Source organism: Euprymna scolopes, chromosome 16 (genome assembly GCF_053919585.1).
Source record: "Euprymna scolopes isolate OS-2025 chromosome 16, ASM5391958v1, whole genome shotgun sequence".
Classification (NCBI taxonomy): Eukaryota; Metazoa; Mollusca; class Cephalopoda; order Sepiida; family Sepiolidae; genus Euprymna; species Euprymna scolopes.
Genome location: NC_136497.1, coordinates 41,178,230 through 41,202,028, shown reverse-complemented (window position 1 = coordinate 41,202,028; position 23,799 = coordinate 41,178,230). Strand labels below are relative to the sequence as shown.

Genomic DNA, 23,799 nt, shown 5'->3' with positions numbered 1-23,799 from the left:
TTTCGTCTCTTTGTCCACAGAGCCTGCATTTGCTGTTTACTTGTGTTTTATCGATCCTTGCTTTGATATGGTTGATTCTTATCGAGTTATCTTGTGCCGCAGTTATTAGAGATTCAATTTCTCGGTTTATATGTCCTTTTCACATACATGTCCAGGTGTTTTCGTTATTCTCATCTTTTGTCATTCTTATGAATCTTCCTTGGAGTTGTTTCTCTTCCCATTTCTCTTTTCTCGTTTTGTCGTTTGTCTCTCTGGGTTTTTTTTTTGGTTTTTTTTCAGTGTCTCTCGCTGCCATAATTATCCTTTCAGTGTTTTGCATTATGCATTTTTCTAGTTCTTTTGTCGTGTCCTTCACACAGTTTTCTATACAGATCAGTCCTCTCCCGTCGTCTTTCCTTTTCACGTAGAGTCTGTCAATATCGTCCTTTGGGTGTAGTGCATTATGCATGGTCATGAGTTTCCTGGATTTCTGGTCGAGTTGTCTCAGTTCTTCTTTTGTCCACCCTATAAACGGTCCAGAGTATCTTACTAGTGATACTGCCCATGTATTAATACTTTTTATTAGGTTTCTGCTATATAATTTTGTTTCCAGGAGTTTTCTTGTTCTCCTGAGGTATTCCTTTCCAATTTTCTCTTACATTTCTGTTGCTCTGATGGTGTCCGCTTCCAGAATTCCCAAGTATTGAAAGTCGTCTTGTTTCCCTAGTGCCCTCATTTCTGTTTGGTTGGGTAGTTCCATGCCTTCTGTCGTTTCCAGTTTTCCCTTTCTTATAACTAGTTGTGCACACTTTTCCATTCCAAATTCCATTTGGATATCTTGGCTGAAGATCCTAGTAGTCTTTTTGTAATCGATCCATGCCATGGCTAAATTCTTTCTCCTCCTTCTTACCTCCTTTAGGATCTTTGGATCTATATATAACAGGTCATGTGTTCCTCTTTTTCCTTTTTGGCATCCTTTCTGCTTCTCGGGGATGAGTCCTCGGTTATTCAGGGAGTGGTAGATTTGTTCCCTCAGTTGTGCTGTCAGTATCGTCCGCATAGTTGGTAAGCACGTGATTGGCCTATAGTTGCTAGGGACGGTTCCTTTCTCCGTGTCCTTCTGTAGCAGTGTGGTTCTACCTTTTGTCACCCTGTCTCGTATGCTTGCTTCCTGTATACATCTTCTTAGGTGTTGGGCTAGCCTTTCGTGTAAGGTTGTAAATTTTTTGAACCAGTATGCATGTATCCCGTCGTGCCCTGGTGCTCTCCAGTTTGCCATTTTTCCTATGGTTTTCTTTAGAGTTTCCTTGCTGATTTCATTCACTGTTCCTTCTTCTATTTGTTGTAACTCTTCTTTCATGTCTTTCAGCCATTCGGCATTTCTATTGTGATCTCGTCGCTCTTCCCATATTTTAACCAGTAGAGCTTTGTTTCTGTCGGATTTGGTTGTTCTGTTTTTGTTTTTCCTCCGTTCACATTTTGGTAGAATTGGCTTTCATTAGTTTCAGATGTTCTGTTTTGTTTGCATTGTTCAGATTTATATCTATATCGTCTAAATCTCGCTTCTTTTGCTTTTATTTTTTGGTCAAGTTCTTCATGTTTCTTGTTTAGCCTCTCCCTGTCAGTTACATTTCCAATATTCCGTTTTCTCCACATTGCTTTCTTCCTGTTGATCATTTTGGTTTCTTTTTTTATGTTTGCGTATTTGGGTTTCTAGTCTTATTTCCCATCCGGGTTTTGTCGGTCCGATTTTTTTTTCTGATTTGAGTTTCATACTTACCATTTTGGCGCCTACGTAAATTAGGTTTTTAAAGTCTGTGATTGTATTTGTTGGGATATGTGGGGGGAGTTTGTTAACATTCTCTGTTTCTGCTTTTAATTTCTTCTGCTATAGGTTCTTTAACGATGGGAGCTTTGTTTTTCCTTCGTTCATCAGCTGTACTTTTTTGTTTATTTCATTTGCTTCATTCTCTGTTAGTTCTGTTTGATTGTTCTCGGTTTTCACGTTTGTAGACTTCGTTCTTTATTGGTCCTCGACCTTTGGTGTTTTTACTTGTGAGGCTTCAACTTGTGAGGTTGCTCTACGTGCGGTTTCGTTGGGGGGTGCTTCTTGTTCAGTTTCATCATTTATTTTTCGCTGGATTTCTGTTAGTTCTAGTTTAGAGAGCCAACCTTTCTTGAGTATCAGTTTTGCTTAGTCCGCAATCCTTTGTTCTGTTGTATGGTAGTCACTGGATAGGTCCCATAGTTCTTTCATTCGTTTACGATAACCTCCATATCTATATTTAGGATGGCTTCTATAATAGCATTCCATTACGAGTCTATTCTCTTTTGTTGTCCATTTCTTTCCTCGTTTTTTTTTTTTTTCTTTTGATGGTTATCATGGCTGTGTTGTGTTCGGTATCATTTTGTTCCCTAAACTTAGAGGTTATACTTACCTGTTCAGCGTCCATGTCATTTGAGTTTCTGAAACTAGAAAGTTGGCCAACATTCGCAGGATGACGACCGGGTCCCCCATGCTGGCTACCGAAGGAGCACCTGCCGATCATGACACCCAGATCTTTCTTCTGGGTCCCATGCTTTGGATTATTTGTAATTTAAATTTTTCATGATTTGGTGCTTGTGGCAACACCGAGCCCAGAATTGTTTTACCTGTGGTTCTGATGCAGGGATAGTGTAAAGCTCCTGTGTATCCAAGAGGTATCGTGCACTATCACACATACATATGGGACAAAAAAAAATAAAGAAAGAAATAAGAAATAAAAAAAATAAAAAAATAAAATAAATAAATAAATAAAAATAAAAAATAAATAAATAAGTATTCTACATAGTAGAAGTCGAAAGTCATGCTCTGAAAAGAGGGCGTTTGAAGATAGGTCTACCTTACACCATACGGTTTAGCCGCTGGAAATGTATGGGAAAAGAAGAGGAGGGCAATTTTCCCCGCCGCTTTGGTAGTATTTAATTCCCTCGTTCAAAGGCGGGGCAAATTTCTACGTCAATATCGGTAAAAAGTCTGGTTTCTGTTATAAATTCGAACAAACATTTAACTAGATAATTCGCCTGCCGCCTGTCTGGGTATTTTTGCATTCATTTTTAGAGGATTTGCATTAAATTGGAATTGACAAACAGAATTATACGTTTATATCGAAACAAAGACTGTTTTTTTAAATGAATTCGAAGTAACATTTACCTTTTTTTTAAGACATAAACTCACATTTCGTTGGGTTCTTTAAAAGAGTTTTCTGTCACGAGTGTACCTATCCTCTGTGGGCTCCAGTCTTGAGTTAAATGCCAGGTCGTTGGTCAATAGAGGGTAAGGTTTGGGAGGGGGTGGAGGGTGGAAACACTCCTTTCTAGTACAAACATACGCATATGTATATATGTATACACACATCCACATACGCAAACGCAAACATTCTGCCTGTCGTTGCAAAAAAGAATAAAGAATCCCTCCCTTTTTTTGCCCTGTAACAAATTTCGCTAGCCGCCCGTCTAGCTATTTTTCGATTCATTTTTAGAGGATTTGCATTAACTTGGAATTATCATTATTATTATTATTATTATTATTATTATTATTATTATTATTATTATTATATCAACTTATATATATACTTGTATATTTTTATTTACAAATTAGTATAAATAGTAACTGGACTGTGTCTACATCTTGTTATTGGAGAAGTTGTATTTCCTACTGGGAAACCATGTATTTAACAGCTCCTTTCTTTTTTTCTTTTTTGTTATGTTTTTAAATCTACGAAACAGCTACATGGGAAGCAGCTGATGATCTCCCGTTTTCTATTTAAAAAATTTAATTATTTTTTCTCGCCGTTATGTTGTCGCATTCTGTTGCATAATTGTAGAATTTTAGTAGAAAGTCTGCGAGAGGTTCTTATTTAGCTGCATTTTTCTAGGAATTCAAACTGCGAGTTTTTATTTTTATATGTATTTTTCTATTCTATTTTGGTATATTTTTGTAAAATACTCAAAACTTCTTTAGACTATATACATATGTGTGTGTGCGCGTCTGTGCGCGCGCGCGTCTGTGTGTGTGTGTGTGCGTATTTAAAGGAAGCCCGAGTTCAAATATTATAACTTTAATTATATCAAAAGAAAACATCGATTTTATTATATAGAATATGAATATTTTAAATTTCCATGATACAAGTAAATACTGCAATTGAAATGATTAGGACTAAGTCCAATAAAACTTGCATATTACGTACAACTCAGTCGAATGCAAAATTCGTAACATATTTTATATTTTGTAATTATACTTGTCGATATTGAATTTTTTGGCTAATAATTACAAAATATAAATTATTTCGTACAATTTTATTCTATGATGTAATATATATATAAATATATATATATATATATATATATATATATATATATATATATATATATATATATATATATATATATATAAAATGTAAATTTGGTTCGTTCCAAACGAGTAAAACCATATTTCTACGTTATCAATTTATTTGAAATTTTCAGACAACCCATCTTTAGAGTCGAGGCATGTTTTTATGTTATTAAAATAAATTTACCTCGCGAATTATTAAAATATTAAATAAAATAAATATATTTTTTTAACCGTGGTGCGAATCTGTTCTGTTGATAAAACTGAACTTCCGGTTCGATTCATTTCACAGCCACGAATTGACGAAAGATTTCATTTTCTGTTTAGTAAGTAAAAAAAAAACATAATTCATTTGTTTATCTTCCAAATTTTTTAATTTACACATTTTTTCTTTATTATATAAGGCCAAAAAAAAGTTTGTCGCTTGCTTTTTGAGTTATTTTTTGTTTTTCGATATAAGATTAGTTGGAATAAAAAAAAACACGATTTAAAAAATAGCGCGGATCACTCTCTGCATTAGCACCGAAAAATGTTACTAAACATTTATTAATAATTTCTCACTTTTACAAACATTTGATTTTAAATTTCTTTTTAAATGACGACTTTTATCGACTTTTTTTTAAAATATCCCCCCCAAATGGTGTTTATTCCGAAATCCGTTGTTAACATGGAGAGGTTGAGGGTGTTTATTCTGAAAGCCGTTCTTAACATTTGTGGAGGTGGACCTAATGTAAAAAAATAAATAAATAAATAAATGAATTTAAAAAAAAAAACTAAATCATTTACTGATAACTTCTCACTTTTACAAATATTTTTTAATTTACATGCGCGGATGAACAAATTATTGAATAGTGCGAAAACAAAACGTTTTTGCAATAAACTTCGGGATAATGCTTTGGGTAAATATTTACATTTAGGTCCACCGCCACAATTTTCTTTTTTAAATGACGACTTTTATTGATAAATAAATTTACTTCTCCGCAGCTTTTATTGATAAATAAATCTACTTCTCTGCCACGGGCACTGAACCGGAAAATCTCTATATCAGCTAAGAAAATGGAACGACAAAAACTGCGTACCCATGCAAAATGGAAAATTAAACCTATAAGAAACATGCTTTTTCTCATTTTGGAGCTTTTTCCATTGCGCCAATTTGAGCCACAGCACCGCGTGGCAGGGTACAGCTAGTATATATATATATATATATATATATATATATATATATATATATATATAAAGTAGATTCTAAACATTATAAATGTAAAATTTGTTTCAATTACAATATTATATGAACCATATAGCTATAGCAAGCAGAACTCATAAAAAACATTTAAAAAATAATTTGGATACGGCGAAAGTGGAAACCGTGAGCTATATTTCTGCATATTGAACCGATAAATTGAATTAACTTTATATTGCTTATTCTCTTTATTAAATGAAAAAGAGAAAATAAATCCAACGCCTTTGATTCGAGTGCAACGCCAAAACATCTTCCTTCTAAACGCTCATGTGAATCTATTTCATTGATATTAAAACTAAATTGTTCAGTGATAGTATTATTTTTTCTGTGTTAGTAATACGTACTAGCTGTCCTGGCCCGGTTTTGTCTTAGAGTGTTCAACCTTACCCCGGCTGTATTATATAACTAGTTGACTCGTGTCCCTGTGTTGCTCTCGAAAGTAGATTGTCTCAAGAAATATAAATCGTATTTTTGTTTCGTAAATTACTGAAACATCATTTGTTTTACAAATTTTAATTTCAGAAGTGTTACTTTAATAATTAAAACATGCAAAAATGAAATTTGCTGATAAAAACAAAATAGTTATGTTCGTAATATGCAGATTATTAGATGAAGTTTTTTTTTAACTTTGTTTAGTGGGGGGGTATTTGTCTAGTGGTTGCTAATATAAGAATTGAGATAAGGCCCCTGAAACAAAAATGTAGTAGGCAAAAAAAAAATAAATAAATAAATGTTCTGTCAGCAACAGTACAACTTCAAAATAGTCAATATCGCCCACCTCCAGAAGAGAGGGAATTCCTGTCCGTGATAACCGTGGTAAAAGAAGACACACTCCAATCGCCAGAAACACCCACACACACAGTTTGCAGGACACTGCCGACTCGTCTCTAGCCTCCTGCTTTTATAGTGGCCGGGAATTATCCATTTGCATAATCACATGAGACAGAAACGTGATTTTCCGAGAGTTGCATGGGGTAAATGCTAATTAAAACCCCCGGACGCCATCTTGGAATTCTCTTTTTCCCCCCAACTGGTGACACAACAGACATACCCGAGGTAAGCTCTTTTTCCCCTCATTTTAGTTATTGCTGCTTCTGCTACAGCCCCTTAAATGAAACTGTAAAAAAATATGAGAGGTTTTAAATAGTACATTTATTTATATTTAAAACAGGAAATAATTGTGAAGAACGAAAATGCCACAACTCCAATTTTCTAGTTTCAAAATTAAATAGTCATTTTACATTAAAGTAATATCAGAAAGAAATCTCAATCTGCCAGTATGTCAAATATTTATTATTTTTCTAATACGTTTTTTGCTGATATATTTTCAGACGTTTCATTTATTTACCCAATAAATTTTTCCACTCCCATCCCAAAAGGTATTCATTTTATTTTCTGTTATAATAGTTAATGTTTATGTTTTTAATGTAAAATGGTAAATAAAAATTTCGGTAAGAAAAAAGAACATAAGTACGAAGGTATCAAAGTTTTTTTCTGATCGTTTTTAGCGCAATAATTAGTCAATAAAAGTTATTAACCAATAATATTGTAGAAAGGTATTTTCTATTTTGTGCAATTAAAAAGGAGATAGTTGCCATTTTTAGTAGTTAAGAAGGTTTTCGGAGAATGACCCATTTCACCTTTGTGATCAGTTGTGTAAAACAGTTTCATTGAATCCGTTCTGTTTATTTTTTTTCTGTTCTAAATAAGTACATTTACGTTTTACTTGTTATAGGAGAAGCTTTCACTGAAGATTATAATAGTTAATGTGACACATTGAAAATAGTAGATCAAATTTGTTTTTCTATTTCAGTAAGCAAAAGTAGAATAATACGAGAGCATTGAGGTTTTTTCTTTTTGCTTTTAGTTAAATAGTTATTAAAAGTTAGAAAACGATAGTTTTAAGAAGTATTTTGTATTTCGTGTAATTAAAAATGAATAGTTGAATATTTTATTAGTTAAGAAAATTTTCTATAAGTGACCTATTTCACCTCGTTTTTGCACTTCAGTTGTGCAAAAACTAAATGTCAACAAAAAAAATTTTTTAATGTTCTAATCTAAAAGTCAACCCTTTTTTATTTGTTCTTCTGCAAAAAAGCAAAAAAAAAAGAAACATCTGTAAGAAGGTATTTACGATTTTAGATTTGTTTTATTTTGATAAATCCATTAAATTGATTAAGTGATTATATTGTAGAAATTTATTTTCTGTTTCGTATAATTAAAAGAAAATAGCTGATTTTTTTTAAATAAATAGTTAAGGAGAATTTACTTACGCCGATCATAGGTGTCTGAAGAAGACATTATTAAGAATATGATTTGATGTATTCGCTTTAATTCTAGTATTCGGATAATTAAATAAAATAATTATTAATAGAGTAATAGCATTCCAAAAATGAAGTATTCCAATATTAACTTATTCTTGGAATACAATCATCGCCATTTTGAAGGTAAGTAAAAGTAAGGGAACGGTGATTATTTTTTTTAAAATAGTGTAGTATGTTGGAATTATTGTGATTGAAAAAGTGAAATAATAAACGGTCTCCTAAAAATAAAAAAAATAATTATGCCTGTTAAGGAGGGATAGAAGTGACAGTCTTCGCTACCTTCCGTTTAGCAATACATATTTTTAGAAGCGTATTTTAGGGGTAAAGTGATGATTTCTAAACGAGGATGAAATGTATCTATCGTTTATTGAAACACTATTTAGAAATTGTTATCAGCGGTCAGTGTGAAGTATTTTTTAGGAACTTGTTCGATTATTTCTTTTACGAAAACATTAGAGGAAAATCGAGGTCATTTTATTATATGCATATATAATATGGCTATGAGTAAAGTTGAATCAAAAATTAAAATAAACCATAATTACAGGCACGTAATAAACGCGCATATAGAGCGTGATCCGTTCCAGCTTGATTTAGATCACGCCAGGGGGAAGACAAACAGGCATTATTATACTATATGATTCCATTCTCTATAGACTTAGCAATATTCCTAAAGAATTCTACCGAAATATTGAATAAAAAGCCTAGAGATTCGGAATATAATAATAAAAATACAGTTTACATCAACACATCCAGTCTCAACTAGTATAGCTCCTAACAATATACCGCAAAATAAAATATGATGGATTGAATAAAAATTAAACCGCTGCTGATTACTCCGTGTAGTTGTAGAAATGTAGATGAATGTCCTTTAGAAGTTAATTTTTAATATAGTGTATAAATGCAATATTTTAGAGAGAATTAGAAATAAGATAAACATTGGATCCACCGTGAATTTCCAATGATAGGTGCAGAAACCATATATCATCTTTCAACGTAAAAGCTTATTCTAATGAACACCCTACAATACTAGCTGTGTGTGTCCATTTCAAGTTAAAATGGTCTATATTCAGTAAAGCAAATGACATACCTTGTAGTATTTTAAAAATGTAATCCAAACAACCTTGAATTTTATATAATAATATCCAAGAATAATTTGATTAATAAGAAACAAGAAACCTTGCAAAATTGTTTTCTTTTTGGAAACGATTAAAAAATGCACGAAAAAAGTTTTGGGGTTATTTTATGCTTGGTGATTTTCTCTGAAAGTTATTTTGTAATCTTCTGATGCACTGCATGAGAGAAAGGCACTGGTAATTATACGTTTATTGCAAATTGTTCGTTTATGTTTTTATTCCAAATTGTTCCTTTCTGCTCGAAGGAATTGTCAAGAGTTACAACACACAGAGAGACAGACACTGACAGACACTGACAGACACAGATACAGACAGACACTTTTTATATTATTTTATATATAATCTTTTATTGTTATTTCCTTTTAATTAAGTATTTTATTATTTTTCTCATTATTACATAATATTTTAAGTATTTTTATTTTGTTATAATTTATAATAATATTAATAATTATTTTATTATATTTTATTTTTATTATATGTTATTATTTGGGTAATTAATATTATCTTTTGTGTAATAAATCATAATTTCTTCATATTGTAAGAGGAAAATATATCATTCCTTGACACTGATTGATAAGAATTTGAACATTATACAAATGTTCAAATTCTTATCCTTATATTCTTAGCAACTGGCTCATAAGAGTAATTTTACTAGTAGTGAATAGCACTTACGTTACTGCTACCTTCGTATTTTTTATCCAGATTTCGTTGGCAGCCTTTGTTTGTACGAAAATATAATTACTTTATCTAGAGTGTTTTGGTGAGTATGGCTTATGCGGTCTGTCAATTAATAAGCTAAGGATACATATCAATCCTATAATAGTGCTTAGCCATTATGTAACCCCTACAGGCCGGAGCAAGTGCACAGGCTTGGAAGAAACATGCACTAGGTGTGTCAGAAATTTCGTGAAAAATATTGAATAATTCCACCCCGTCTTTCCAAGCTTATAACTCTTCGAAAAATGTAATTCAAGCCCTAATATTTTTCAATTAAAGGAGCAAGGACCAAGGTTTCATTTAAAAAAACAAAAAAACAAACAACGTGGTTTTAAAAAAAAGGTTTTAAACTTCGGACTTTACAGGTAAATTTCTAAAAAACACTACTTTTTGTTGTTTTAAATTTGAATATATTATTTATTGATCTTTTATCTTCAATTTGTGATATATAACACTTTGGTGAGTAAATTAATTATTTACTTTTTAATAGACATTTCAAAATGGGAGGCGTGAATTAATTCGACCCCCTGTCTTTCCAAGCTTATGACTATGATGTAATTCAAGCCCTAATTTTTTTTTCAATTAAAGGAGCAAGGACCAAGGTTTCATTTTTAAAAAAAAGAAGAAAAAACAAACAACGTGGTTTTAAAAAAAAAGGGTTTATACTTCGGGCTTTACAGGTAAATTTCCAAAAAACTATTCTTTTTTTTTGTTTTAAATTGGAATATTTTCTTTATTGATCTTTTATCTTCAATTTGTGATATATAAAACTTTGACACATAAATTAATTATTAAAATTTTAATAAACATTCCAAAATGGGGGTGTGAATTTGAAAAAAAAAAACGTTTGTCTAAAATATTATATTTAGTTTATTGGAAAGAGCATAAAATTTCACATTGGCCCTGAAAATATCGTAAAAATTGAATCAATAGAAAAATTTTGATAGATTTTTAAAGTTTAAAAATTGAAAAATACTGAGCTCGTAAAATTCAATTAATTTCATTACTGTTTTTTAAAAAAATAAAAAAAAATATTTCTATTACTTTTAAAACAACTTTAATAGTTTATTTTGAAAGTATAATCCATAAAGAAAATAAACAACCCACTTTTAAAAGAGAAATTACGAGTTTTTTATATTTTATTCGCAGTTTCGTGTTAGGGGTGTCACAAATTCCTACAAAAATTCTGATACACATAAACATGCACCTGATTCCAATCCTCGTGGCATCGCCTTTACCTCCATCCAGTGGTAGGATTGTTTCCGCCGCCGTGGTTCGTTCATCTGCCTCAAAATCTTAGTCGGGCTTTCAAACTGCGTAAACAGGGCCAATCTGAAATTGTCTGCACTTCAGTTGCAACAGGTGCTCAACAAACAAAGACAATAAGTCAAGGATCAGATTTTTCATAACACGAAATAATTATTACGCTAAAGATTACAAGTTAGAATGTCCATAGACGTTGGTTACGTTGTACAGTTTATAGGAGCTAGCAGCCATACGCTAACGAAGTTCTTTGTTTGTTTATTGTCACTGTATACTTAAGAAAAAAAAATCAACTTAGAAAAAAACAGTGGCAATCCTTAACCAGGATGCAACGGGAGGGAGTGCAGAAGAGGACGCGTGGCTGTGTGTCGTCTCAGATGTCTTTGCTTTTCGTTATATTGGAATCAGTTAGCTTTAACTCCGCCTTCTTATTACGGGTTTCAAATTGCTATCAGCGAATCAGAAGCCTTCCTTTTGTCTTTCGTCCTTCGCTAGGTCCAGGCATGTTCCATCTCCAAAAGGGGAGGATCCAAGTATTTCCATTACACCCAGAATTTCGGCAACACCTCCTCCCAATCACTGACCAACAATCTCCCTTTTTTTATGCTCACTTGAATTCCCCGACTTCAGCGGGCCACAGGTTTATTTCCCCCTGACCTCTGTCCCGACCGAATTCCATTCCGAAACTGAATTACCATATCAGTAAAAGGCAATAAATATCCGCTTCATTATATTATATTCATATTATATGAATATTATATTCATTATAGCTTAATTCTCAGCTGTCGTCTTTACTTTGATGGGCCTTCCTCTTCTCTCTTAATTAACATATTTTCGACTGACACTCAACAACCAATCTGGGACCACTCAGGAATTGGTTCTAAAGACCGATTTTATGTGAAACAGACTTCATCTTGAAATAAACAGTTTCTCTTTCGTTTTTCTTTTTCTTTTTCTTCCAATGTCCACAAATAAGTACGTGTATGTATTGAATTGACGTTATATCAATCTTTTCTGCAATGCCTTTTTTCTGTATCCTCATTATCGTATCAGCATCATCTCTACATTCGTGAACCTGCCACAATTAAAGATCTTAACCTAGTCTAGTCTTTGACCAATACACGCACATATGTACAATTCGTAATTCACGATAAGAGCATATTATAATCCACCCGATTTTTTTTTATTATCAATTATCCAAAATGTTTTTACTTTTTTGTATTTTTGTAGAGTGTGGCGTGAAAACCGAGACAGAATTGTTGGCTTTCCAGCTCGACATCACACATGGAATGCTCAGAAAAAACAGTGGAACTACAATGGAGGCTATGAGCTCGGATTATCGTTGACCTTAACTGGTGCCACATTTTTGCACAAGGTGAAACAGCGATGAACAATTCATTTTCCGTAAAATATCGTAACTTGATACTATCAATAAATGGGTGTGTAAATGACAAAAAAAATCTGATTGGCTAACAGCACCACGGGAATATAAAATATATACTACCTAGCTCTACTTACGAGAGCACTATTGAAGTAAATACTGAAAACAGATATATAAAATGTTATGTAGATACATGAAAAAAAAAATATATATATATATATAAAATAAAATAAAAATTACAATTAAATTTACCAAAATGATCCAAGATGGTAAAATTAAAGTATATCATAAATATTAAAGAATTAATATTTATAAAGTTATCTCAGCCAGATGTAAAAGCTCGATAAAACCAAATAGGAGATAGAGCTTATAATACGAGCAAGCAGTTAATAAAACATGTTAAAAAACACTTTGAAATGAGTTAAAAACATATTTAATCTGAAAAGGAAACACTAGATAAGTGGATAGTCCTTAATCCGCGGAGTTTTGAAGAAATACTTTCCTTCTCATCAGAGGGTAGGAATTAACAAAATGCGGGATCGGATTTTGCACGCAAATATATTTGATGAAACAACAAGTAAGTCAAAGATCTTGATAACAAAAAGTGAAGCAGAGGGAATATAGTGAAGAAAAAGGTGGTTACACGTGAATGGATAGTCTGGTGGAAGATAAATAATCCAGTGACGGTAAAATCCAAATATATAACTTCAAGAAAGTTAATTGAATTTCCATTTTCACAAGTAAAATCCAAGGAAATCCCGTAATTGGAAGATGGTCCAAAATAATCCAAAGGCAGAAATCCAGTGAATAATTCACAAAAATGTGTACAAGGGAAAAAAGGAAAAAATTCCAATAATATTAATAAAAGAAAAATAATATATGCTTTTCACTCTACTGCCGAGACATAAATATAAATAAGAAAGATCAGGGTAGAAAAAAGGAGAAAAAATTAAATGGTGATAGAGTTAAATATAAAATAGAGAAACAAATGTCAAAATGACCCAGACAGGAAATGTTAAAGGCGCGAAAAAAATATATAGGGCAAAATAATATAGGTCAACTGAAATGTACAGGTCATCAATTAAAAAAATGTCAGCAAGAGTTGTTAGAGTTGTTAGAAGACACTAAATAGAAAATAAATAAATTAATTAATAAATAAATAGAAAATAAATAATAAATAAACAATAAATAAAAAATAAAAATAAAATATTAAATATAAAATTTTAAAAAATTCATATATCTTGTATGTATATTTACTTATATTTTACTATATGCATTTACTTACTTTTTTTCTTGCTTTTTCCTGAATTTGCAGATAACGGCCATCCTCTCCCCTTAAATAATTTTTATTTTTTATTTTATTTTTTATTTATTGTTTATTTATTATTTATTTTCTATTTATTTATTAATTTATTTATTTATTTTCCATTTAGTGTCTTCTAACAACTCTTGCTGACATTTTTTAAGTGATGACCTGTACAATCGTTCACCACCCATTCGTTTCTCTTTGCGGATACGATGCTCCATGCTTATCCCCATTTCATAGCAGAGTTTTTTTTTGTTTTTTGGGGGTTTTTTTTGACACGTCTATTGTAGTGTCCACCATCTTTTCTCTATTCTGAAGAAGGCAATCTCTCAACGCCGTCAGCCTGACAGAACTTTGTTGCAGATAAAGCTTTTTTTTCTTGAAGATACTTCTGGGCATCATTGATTTCTGGGAGAATAGTTTTCCAAAGGCTCAGAAATAAAAGAAACGGAAACGACAATACCGAGTTGAGAATTAAAGATGCATCTGATCTTGCGGTTGCGGTCTCTCCTTCTTCTGTGAGCTGTTCTAGGGCAATGACGATGTCCAATAATTTTTTTTTTACCACAACATTTACAGCATCTGTTCGACTACTCCATCTAGTTTCCACAGTCCGCTTGATATTTAGACCGGTCAACTGAATTAAGACGTCCCAGCAATGTGTAGATGCAGAAAAGAACAGAATAACCGGTCCATTATGCCCAAAATGTAACAGAGTGAATCGTTACAGAAGTGGCATGTACACAAGCCAGATTTAATGAATGGTTAGTGCATGGCACAAATAGAGCTTTTGGGTTGATTTCAGAGATTTGTTTCTGCACACCCGATCGGTGGCCTGCCATAATAACAGCATTGTCAAATGGCTGGCCAATACAGTCACCAATCTGAATCCCATCGTTCTCCAGTTCTCTCAAAATCTGTTTAGAAATGTCCTCCGCACTTTTACCTTTTGTCTCGATGAGGTAGAGAAACGACTCCTCCACTGTCACTTTATTTTTATCAATTTTTACGTAGCGCAACACTTCACTTATCTGGTCCTTGTGAGATACATCAGGAGTGCTATCAAAACTTATGCAAAAATATTTGCTTTCCTTGATCCGATCGATGATTTTCTTCCTCGCCTGTTTTACCAAAATGCTCACAAATTCATTTTGAATTTCTGGTGACAGATAGGAAGTAGTGATTTTCTTTCCCATGTTAACTTTACCAGATGTTCACGGAGGACAGGGTCATACTTGGCCAATGAATTTACCAATTCTAAAAAATTCCCTTTGTTTTTTTTATTTTTTTCATCATTATGGATGTCTGTCCGGTGACCCCGTAGTGGCAGAAACCTGATGATGTCCAGCAATCTAGCTAGAATTTCCCGCCATTTTCCTTCAGCAAGCCAGCTCTTTACATCCTTCCAGTTGATAAAGGATTGAGCATGAGATGTGCTAGCTTTATGTTCCGAAGTAACAGCATCAACGTTATTAATATCAACTTCATCTTCAGTTTCAGCATGATTTTCGACTTTCGTTTCGGCCATTTCGGCCATAGAAGACTTTTCCATGAATTTCACAGCGTGCCTTTATTCATGTTTGCTTCATCTTCTTTTGTTTTTAGCTTTTTACGGAATACTGCACCGTTCTCCTTAATTCTCTTCATTACGGTACCTTCTTTGAAAATTCACGCAAATATTCTGATAAAAATTTAGAATTCTATATTTAAAAATAGCACGGCATTTCTCTGTATAAGCACTTTCTTCTTGTGTTGTTCCGTACTAGTGCCACAAAAGGTAAGATACCCCCCATAAAATCATTTTTATGAAATAGCTAATCCTAAAAATATATATATATATACATATATAGAGAGAGACCGTCACTATCCCCCCTAAACAAGAAACTTACGGAGAAAGAGTCTTTTATTTTATTTTCTATTTTAGATTTTATATATGTTTTTGACCACTTTTCAATTCTGTTGAGCATTGTATTTTCTACTTTTGAGCGGTTTTCAAACGTGCGCGAAAACAAATCTGAAAATGAAGCTTCTCGCTCCTACCTCACGAAGACGAAGAGGGGGGCATGTTTCGCCTTTTTGAATTCTTACGACTCTTATTTAAAGTGAAATAAAGAGCGTTTAAAACTACTTTAAAATACCAATACATGATTCAGGTAGGTTGCAAAGTAAATTTTATAGCCAATGGGAACATTTATTTGTTGTATATTTGATTTTTACCACTTTTTCGAATCTCTCTGTATTGTAAAACAACCCCCCCCAAAAAAAAAAATAATTAAAATCCTGTTACTAGAATTAATTCATCATAATAAATTTCGGCTTAATCATAAATACATCAGTGATTATTAATTTTTTTAATAGTTTCAAAAAAAATCAATTACTCCGTGATTGTTCGAAACTTGACAGAAATTCGGCAGTATTTAAACTATCAAATAGAAAGCCACTTAAATAGTATTTGAGGTGTAGCGCTTAGTTACCATTTAAAATTATATCCCCTGATGAGACGATCATAAACTCTGTTTACAGTCGATTTTTATTCCGTACTTGCTTAATGTTTCTACAATTGCAAAATTACGTAATTTCCTGTTGTTAATTTTCCGTTGTGTCATTTAATTACACCGGTTTACAAAAATTAATTTTTGGTCTGAGGCAAGAATGGGGATTGTTGTTTTTTGTTAATTTGGGTGTGCTGAATTCAAATTTATAAATAGTTTTACTCTATCACCTCTAGTTTTCTAGTTTTTAAATAGTCTGATTTTAGTATAAACAGAGAATATATGCGAATATTTCAAGAGTTGCAGCAGCTTATAACAGATAAATCAGGATAGATAAAGAACGCTGATTAAATCAATATACTTGATGACACAATTACACAATTCAAAGTACCACAGATAGTCAAAAGAAAAGGTGTTTTCTTAGAAGATCTGCTGTATTTTGCCTCCGGAATGTCACGCAAGAGAAGTCTCCCATCATGCCGGGGTTCCATTTGCCTTGATAGTTGCTCTTCATATTCGTAATGTCTTGGTGGAATCTGTCTCCATGCTCATCACTCACGGCTCCAAGGTTTGACAGGAAAAAGTTGAAGTGGGAGGGGAGAAAATGAATTTTGAGTGACATTCGGAAGTCCATATTCTCATAAGACTTTAGCAACTTCTCAACACAGGCTTGGTAATCTGGTACACGTGTGTTACCAAGGAATATACTACGGACCGACTTGAATGCTTCCTGTGCTCTCAGTTCCTTTCCTTTAAGTTAATAAGCTCCTCAAAATCAGTACTTCTCAAATCTGAGGTCCGACAAAGATGCCCTCTTTGAGCAGAACTAAGACCTGGGAACCAATTTTACAGTCAAAGTAGTGAAAGTGGGCGGTTCTGAGGAGATAATTGATGGTTCGACAATGTGCAACACGTAGCAGAAAGAATTTTCTTTGTTGAGGCATCCTCAACGTTTTAACGTGCTTGAAACCATTGGAGAATCTAAAAAGGCAATAAAATGCGCATTTGAGTAATCCAAAAGATGTGTAACACAATAGTTTAGGGACACTAACATCCAGCACCGCCTGTGAGCGAGACAAAATCTTCCAATGACTGCCAGGGCACTACTGAGCGTGGATTGAGACCTGTGGCCTTAACTGACAATTATGTAATGCTATCACTTACATTAAGTGCATAATAACTAAAAAAACAATAAGCCAGAAGTCTCACAATATTAAAATTAACGCTTTTATGTACCATATATGCACAAAATGCACAAAATGCATATCTAATCAAATTTGAATTCAGCACCCCCAAATTAGGTAAAAACGGGTATTTTTGTGCTTGCCTAAATTTCTTTGTAAACCAGTGTTATCAGTGATGTTTTTCTTGATGTTTTGTTTAATTGTTGAACATTTTTTGGAACATGTAAATCAACTGCTTATATATACTTATACTTGAACATACTAAGAAGTATTCTACTTTATGTATACATATATATATATATATATATATATATATATATATATACTAGTAGCATACTCTTCCTAAGTATGTTAGAAGCAATAAATGTTACATTAGTGTTAAATTTTAACGTTTTCCTTTCTTTTTTTGGTTTCGTTGAGACAACTCTTTCAGTAATATACGGTGATTATACACATTTACCAAAAAGCATAAAGAAAATGTTTCATCTTTCCTCTAATTATTATTATATATTCTTGATTAACAGGACGATGTTAAAAAAAACTTACTTATACATCATATTATAAGTAAAACATATGCTACGAGGAGTAATTCCTCATATTTTAGTTGTCTTTTTATTAGCTCAGCGAGAATTTGTTTATGTTTTGTTTGAAAACGACTACGTTATAGTCAGCTGCGAAGCAACACTGTGTGACTGTGCTCAACAGACGGGTAATTGTCGGAGAAAAACTTTTTCGTTGAAATTAGGTTTAGTTAAGATACAATAATGAGGTAAGGGTAAGGGACAGTGGTTGTAGCTTGACGAGTTTTGTTGGAAATGTTTTACAGGGGTGAAGGCATAAGTTGTCGAACATCTATCATGAAAATAACAATAGAGCAGAGAAAGACTAGCAACGTCGCTTCTTTGGGAAATAGGTTCTAGAGAAAAGAAAAGGGTGTGCGTCACTAGATTTCGAATTCAGTTTTGTATCTCGCCAATACAGTAAAGGTTGGTCAGAGCACACATACTCAGATGTAGCAATAGTACTCCATCTTAGGGCGCATTACACTAGTAGAATACTCGTCTTAAGATGGTTGTAAGCAATAAATGTAACATTAGTTTTACATTTTAATGGTTCCCTTTCTTGGGGTGGGGAAATGGTTTCGATAGCACCACTTTGACACAATTTATTTAGTAATATACGGTGATTTTACATGTTTAAAAACAGAATTTAAAAAATTCGCATTTCATCCTGTTATTATTATTATTATTATTATTATTATTATTATTATTATTATTATTATTATTGTTGTTGTTGTTGTTGTTGTTGTTGTTGTTATTGTTGTTGTTGTTGTTGTTGTTGTTGTTGTTGTTGTTATCATCATCATCATCATCATCATCATCATCATCATTAACAGGAACGATGTAAAAAATCTTACTTATAAATCACAATATAAACAAAACAAATTATACGAAGAGCGTTCCAAAAGTAATGCCTCCTATTTTTTATTTCACCCGAATGAGTCAGAGCGGTTGCAAATTGCATTCTTTAGATAACTGAACTTATACGTTCATGACTTGAAAGTTTCATCCCATTGTTGCAGATATTGGCGGTGTGAACCTCTAAGAAATCAGCCACTTTCATAGACGTGCGTCAGAAGCAGAGATGTGTCATTGAATTCCTCCATGCAGAAAAACTTGAACTGATCAATATTCACGGCGCCTTTTGAACGTTTACGAATACAGTTAAATAGGATACAGTTGATGTCAGTACAGTTAGATGGTTTCGTTGACTTCAGAATGGCGATAGAGATGTAACAAAGAGCGCTCTGGGTGCTCATGCACAGCCACCACCCCATCGTTAGAAAAAGTACATTGAAAATGGTGGTGATTACATGGAAAAATAAATTCTGAAGCACAAAATGTCGCTCGTTTTAATGGTATCACTTCCATCTTCGTAGATCTTCAACTTTTTTTAAGTTAAAAAAATAGGATGCATTACTTTTGGAACGACCCTCGTATTACAATCAATCATATTAGGACAATAAACGAATATTTACATTTTAGCAAATTCATGTGATTATACTGCTTTCTTTTTTATTGGTCGAAATAATATCTTATTTATCTTTATTCTTTTCCTTGTAAATTCATTCATAAAACTGGTACTGCACATGCACGTACAATTCAAAATGACATTTGTAAATTTTTAAAACAATCGTCTTATTCGTTATTCTCATTACATTTGTTCTGTTCTTAACAAAATATAATCGATACAAAGAACTTCTATTTTATGACCTTATTTTATTCTTTTTCAAGTTTACAAACTTTTCATGAATAAAAATAGTTTTGTTTTTGTTTTCTTTTTGTTTTTTGTTTTTCTACTTACATTCACACCTTACAAGGCATATCACCACTTGGACATAAAGTCTACTACTTGGGACTATGTCTAGGACAGATTAAGAAGATGTTACATTTAAACTTCTGCATATCAGTACAGTCAGGAAGCAAGTTGCAGGTAGGGAATTCCAAAGTCTAACTGTTCGAGAAAAGAAACTATTAGAGTAGAAAGTTTCTGGCATTGAGAGACCTCAACAGTGAAGGGGTGAGATTTTCTTGCTAAGCGAGTTTGTCGGGGATGTGTTCGTCGAGAGGAGGGCACTAGAGAAGAGAAAGGGATATGCGCCACTAGATTTCGAATTCAGTTTTATGTTCTGTCAATACAGTAAACGTTGGTTAGAGCAGTACATCCTCAGATGTAGCAATAGTACTCCATCATAGGGCGCATTTGACTATTATACAAGTAGAGAATTGCACTATGTGTGAAATACTTTCTGGGATGATAAAATGATCAAACCATTTTTTTTGTTTCATTAATGTTAATACATACTTTAATTATACATTGTTTGGAGGCGTCGAGAACCCTCTTGAAAATAATTTCATCGAGTACAATTTTCGTTATTGTATCGTGCAATCCATTTTGAAAAATGTTAGTGTTCGTCCACGTGGTTTAAAACATAATTCTCGTCGGCAGCTCTTACGTCGTTGTTATCGGTTTGATAACAAACTAAATATGTTAAAAGGACGAAGTATAATCTTTAACATATTTTTAACATCTTACAGATTAAACAGTAATGAAGGGGTCACTCAGCGCGTTATGATTAAAGTCTGTGATAAGAGGGACTTTTGTTTATCTGTCCAAAACTGTTATCGCCGATGGTCTTTACTCTAAGGGCAGATAAATCATTATTCTTCAATGCGATGGAAATAACTCAGTATTATTTTTATTTTATTTCTATTTTATGCTCCAAAACAATTATGCATCGTTTGCGCTTATATGAATGGGATAACTGACTCTTTCATAGACTTTTGAAAAAATACAGCATTTCTCTGAAACCATTGTGCTCATAGTTGTACTATTTACGTGTTTAATTTTTTTGGGGGGAGGGGGTATTCAATTTTAACCACAAACAAGGCTACAGTGCCACTTTGAAGTAGGGGGCTACTACCGGGGACATACGTTGTGGGGATGAGTAAGTAAGATATCTGTTAACATTACACTTGAACTTCTGTATATCAGTACAGTTGGGAAAGCAGAATTCCGGAAGGGAGTTCCACAGTCTAGCAGTTCTGGGGAAGAAACTATTGGGGTAGAAAGCTTACTTACATCTAGGGATCTCTACTGTATAGGATGGGATTTAGTTGCTTGTCGGGTTACGTCGAAGGGGTACAAGTGCTTGTAGTTCGTCAGAGCATTCACCATGAAAATACAGGCAGAGGGATGCAACGTTTTGTTGATGAGACACAGACTGAAGCCTAAATGACAGTTCAGGACCTATCAGGTTGGCGACTCTCTTTTGAACCCTGTCCCGGAGTGAGAGACAAGTAGCAGATGCACCAGCCCAAATGTAACAACAATACTCCATACATGTGCAAATGGTGGTTTTATATAGGTACAGGATTCTTTCAGGCATAAGTAACTTTCTAGCACGGTAGAGAGAGTCCACCTTCTTCGCAGCAGCCTTGGCAATGCTCTCAATGTATCTGTTCCAACTCGTGTTCTTTCGTTCTCTATTTATTTTGATTTCAATCTTTTTTTTTGTTTTGTTTATATCCTCTGTTGATAGATTTTCAATTTTCCCTTAGAGAAAATTAAATGAACGTTAAATCTTGTTTATTTTAAATCTTTTTCGATTGTTTCTTCGTGTTTCTGTTTCTGTTTTTTTTTTAAATCTATTTATTTATTTATTTATTTTTGTCTCTGTTACTTCTAATCGGTTATCTTGGCTATCCATAACTATGTCAGATTCAGGTAAATGTGTTGTATATTGAGGGAGGAAAGCGAACAAATCTTATGTGACTATGCCGTCACGAACGAGAAGTGAGAGGTTGAAAAGCATCTTTTTTCCTGTCTAGTTATTTACTTCCTCCTCACTGCAAGAATTGTGACACTAGGGTCGGAAAGTGGGATTGAGAAGTCAGCGCCCTCGAAGAGGGGTGCTCTGACCTGCAAAAAGGGCCTGGGTAGTCCCGTCTTCATTCCCCGGTGAGGGCGCCTCAAGCGATTAACAATAAGCTAACCCCTTCTTAAAAAGAGAAGGCAAAGCCTGGGAGGGTGGACCTCCTAGAATTACACAGAACTTCACCGCAAGATCAACAAGGGCCGGATCATTATAGGAATGGTCTAATCTCTGCTGATTTTGGGGGCCCAGGATAAAAATTCCCCTGTCTAGCCTTCAGAGAAAGCAGTAAGGCACACACTCTCGACTTAGGAAGAGGAAGTTTGGATATATATTAATGGCGAACAAAATGTTTTTCCTGACCAAGGTTTAATAAGCAAATGAATTGTCCTTTATTACGTTTACATTTCAGTCAACAAAAGCGCGTCTGAAATTTTAAGATGGCGATCCAACAATATGTGGAGAGAACACAGAAACAATGCAATACACGATAGTAAACTGTTCAACTGTTCAAGAAAAGATTGTGAATAATTATAGTTGATTATCCATTATTATATGAGTCATATTTTAATATAATCCCTTTTAATAGTTACTGGGACTGGGATAGTATTCAGGGGAGATGAAAAAAACATACGTTCGTATGTCTATGCTGCGTCTGGTCTCATACATTTATTTGTTAATGTAAACGTTTGTTTACAAATGGCCGATTGTGGCAATTCCTTAATAACGCACGTTACTCTCTTTCCTCAGAGGAGGAGGTAATGCATGGTCTCATGAAAACATAATACACACATTGTGACGACATCCCCCCTAGATTCCTACTTGGTGTTCTCTAGGTAATTAGGAGAGAGTTAATGGAAGATCGCGCTAAGTATCATTCCGTTGGTCCCTCCTCCGTCAGGCAAGATTATTTGAATGGGGTATGTATATTCAATCTCTGACTTGGAACGATACTTATAGGCTCAGGGTGAATTTGTAGGTGAGCGAACGTGACCAGATCTCGTGGAAGAAGGAAAGAAAGAACAAACACATCATTGTATGTACATATATACAGCTTTCCCCTTTTATTTATTTTTTGTTATTTTTACAATGTATAAAATTTAAACGAAGACATAAAAACAGGGGAAAGAAAAATGTTCCAGCCAATTGGCCATAGGTCAATTTGGAGGTTAGTTCATCTTCACCCTTTCCCTCTTTTTCATATTTCAAATCTGTTTTGTTTCGTCCCCCTTTTTTTTTCTTTTTTTTTTTTTCACACATGTATATCGGCCCGTAGATGCCCGAATGGGTAAGTCTCACAAAATACAAAATATGTCCAAGGGAAGTAAACCATATATATATATATATATATATATATATATATATATATATATATATATATATATATATATATATATATATATATATATATATAGTTTCTCTCCCCTTGTTTATCGTATGTACATATTTCTTTGCAATTTCTGCCCCCTTTTCTTTTCCTATTTTTTTTTAGTGCCGGAATTACATGTTTTTTATTTTATTTTATTTTTTTATTTGTTTTTGGCGACAGCCGGCGGGGATAACAGTTTATATCAATAACAGAAATTCCGACTCACCTTCGCAAAGGGCCTTGTTTTTCTTTTAACCGTTAATTTGAGATAAACGTTTTCTCTTTTTTTTTTTTGTCTTCTTCTTTTATCGCTGATATTCCATCAACGGAGTCGCGCTGTATCCTATAGTTATATTTTTTTTTTTCCAATATATATATATATATATATTGACGTCCGTCATCTTTGGAAACGTCTCCGCAACCCTCCAAAGTTTTCCGATTTTTGGCTCCTCAATTTCGGCGCCAATATTTTTATTTTTCCTCCCATCTTATTGGTCCATTTGGATCGCCTGATTTTCCTTTCCGAATCGGGTGATCCTTTCGCTTCCTTTTACGTGATCATCAGCATCATCATTTTATATGCCGACCATCATTTTATATCATC

The 23,799-nt window shown here is 33.3% G+C and overlaps 1 protein-coding gene across 1 annotated transcript in view; it reads left to right on the top strand.

Annotated features, from left to right (window-relative positions):
• The window catches only part of LOC145296169 (exostosin-like 3), a 150,691-nt gene that overhangs the window by 113,566 nt on the left and 13,326 nt on the right, over positions 1 to 23,799 (top strand). The window contains exon 6 of the mRNA XM_080142377.1: positions 12,259 to 12,403. Coding sequence (XP_079998503.1) covers positions 12,259 to 12,403 — 145 coding nt within the window. The remainder of the gene's footprint in view (positions 1 to 12,258; positions 12,404 to 23,799) is intronic.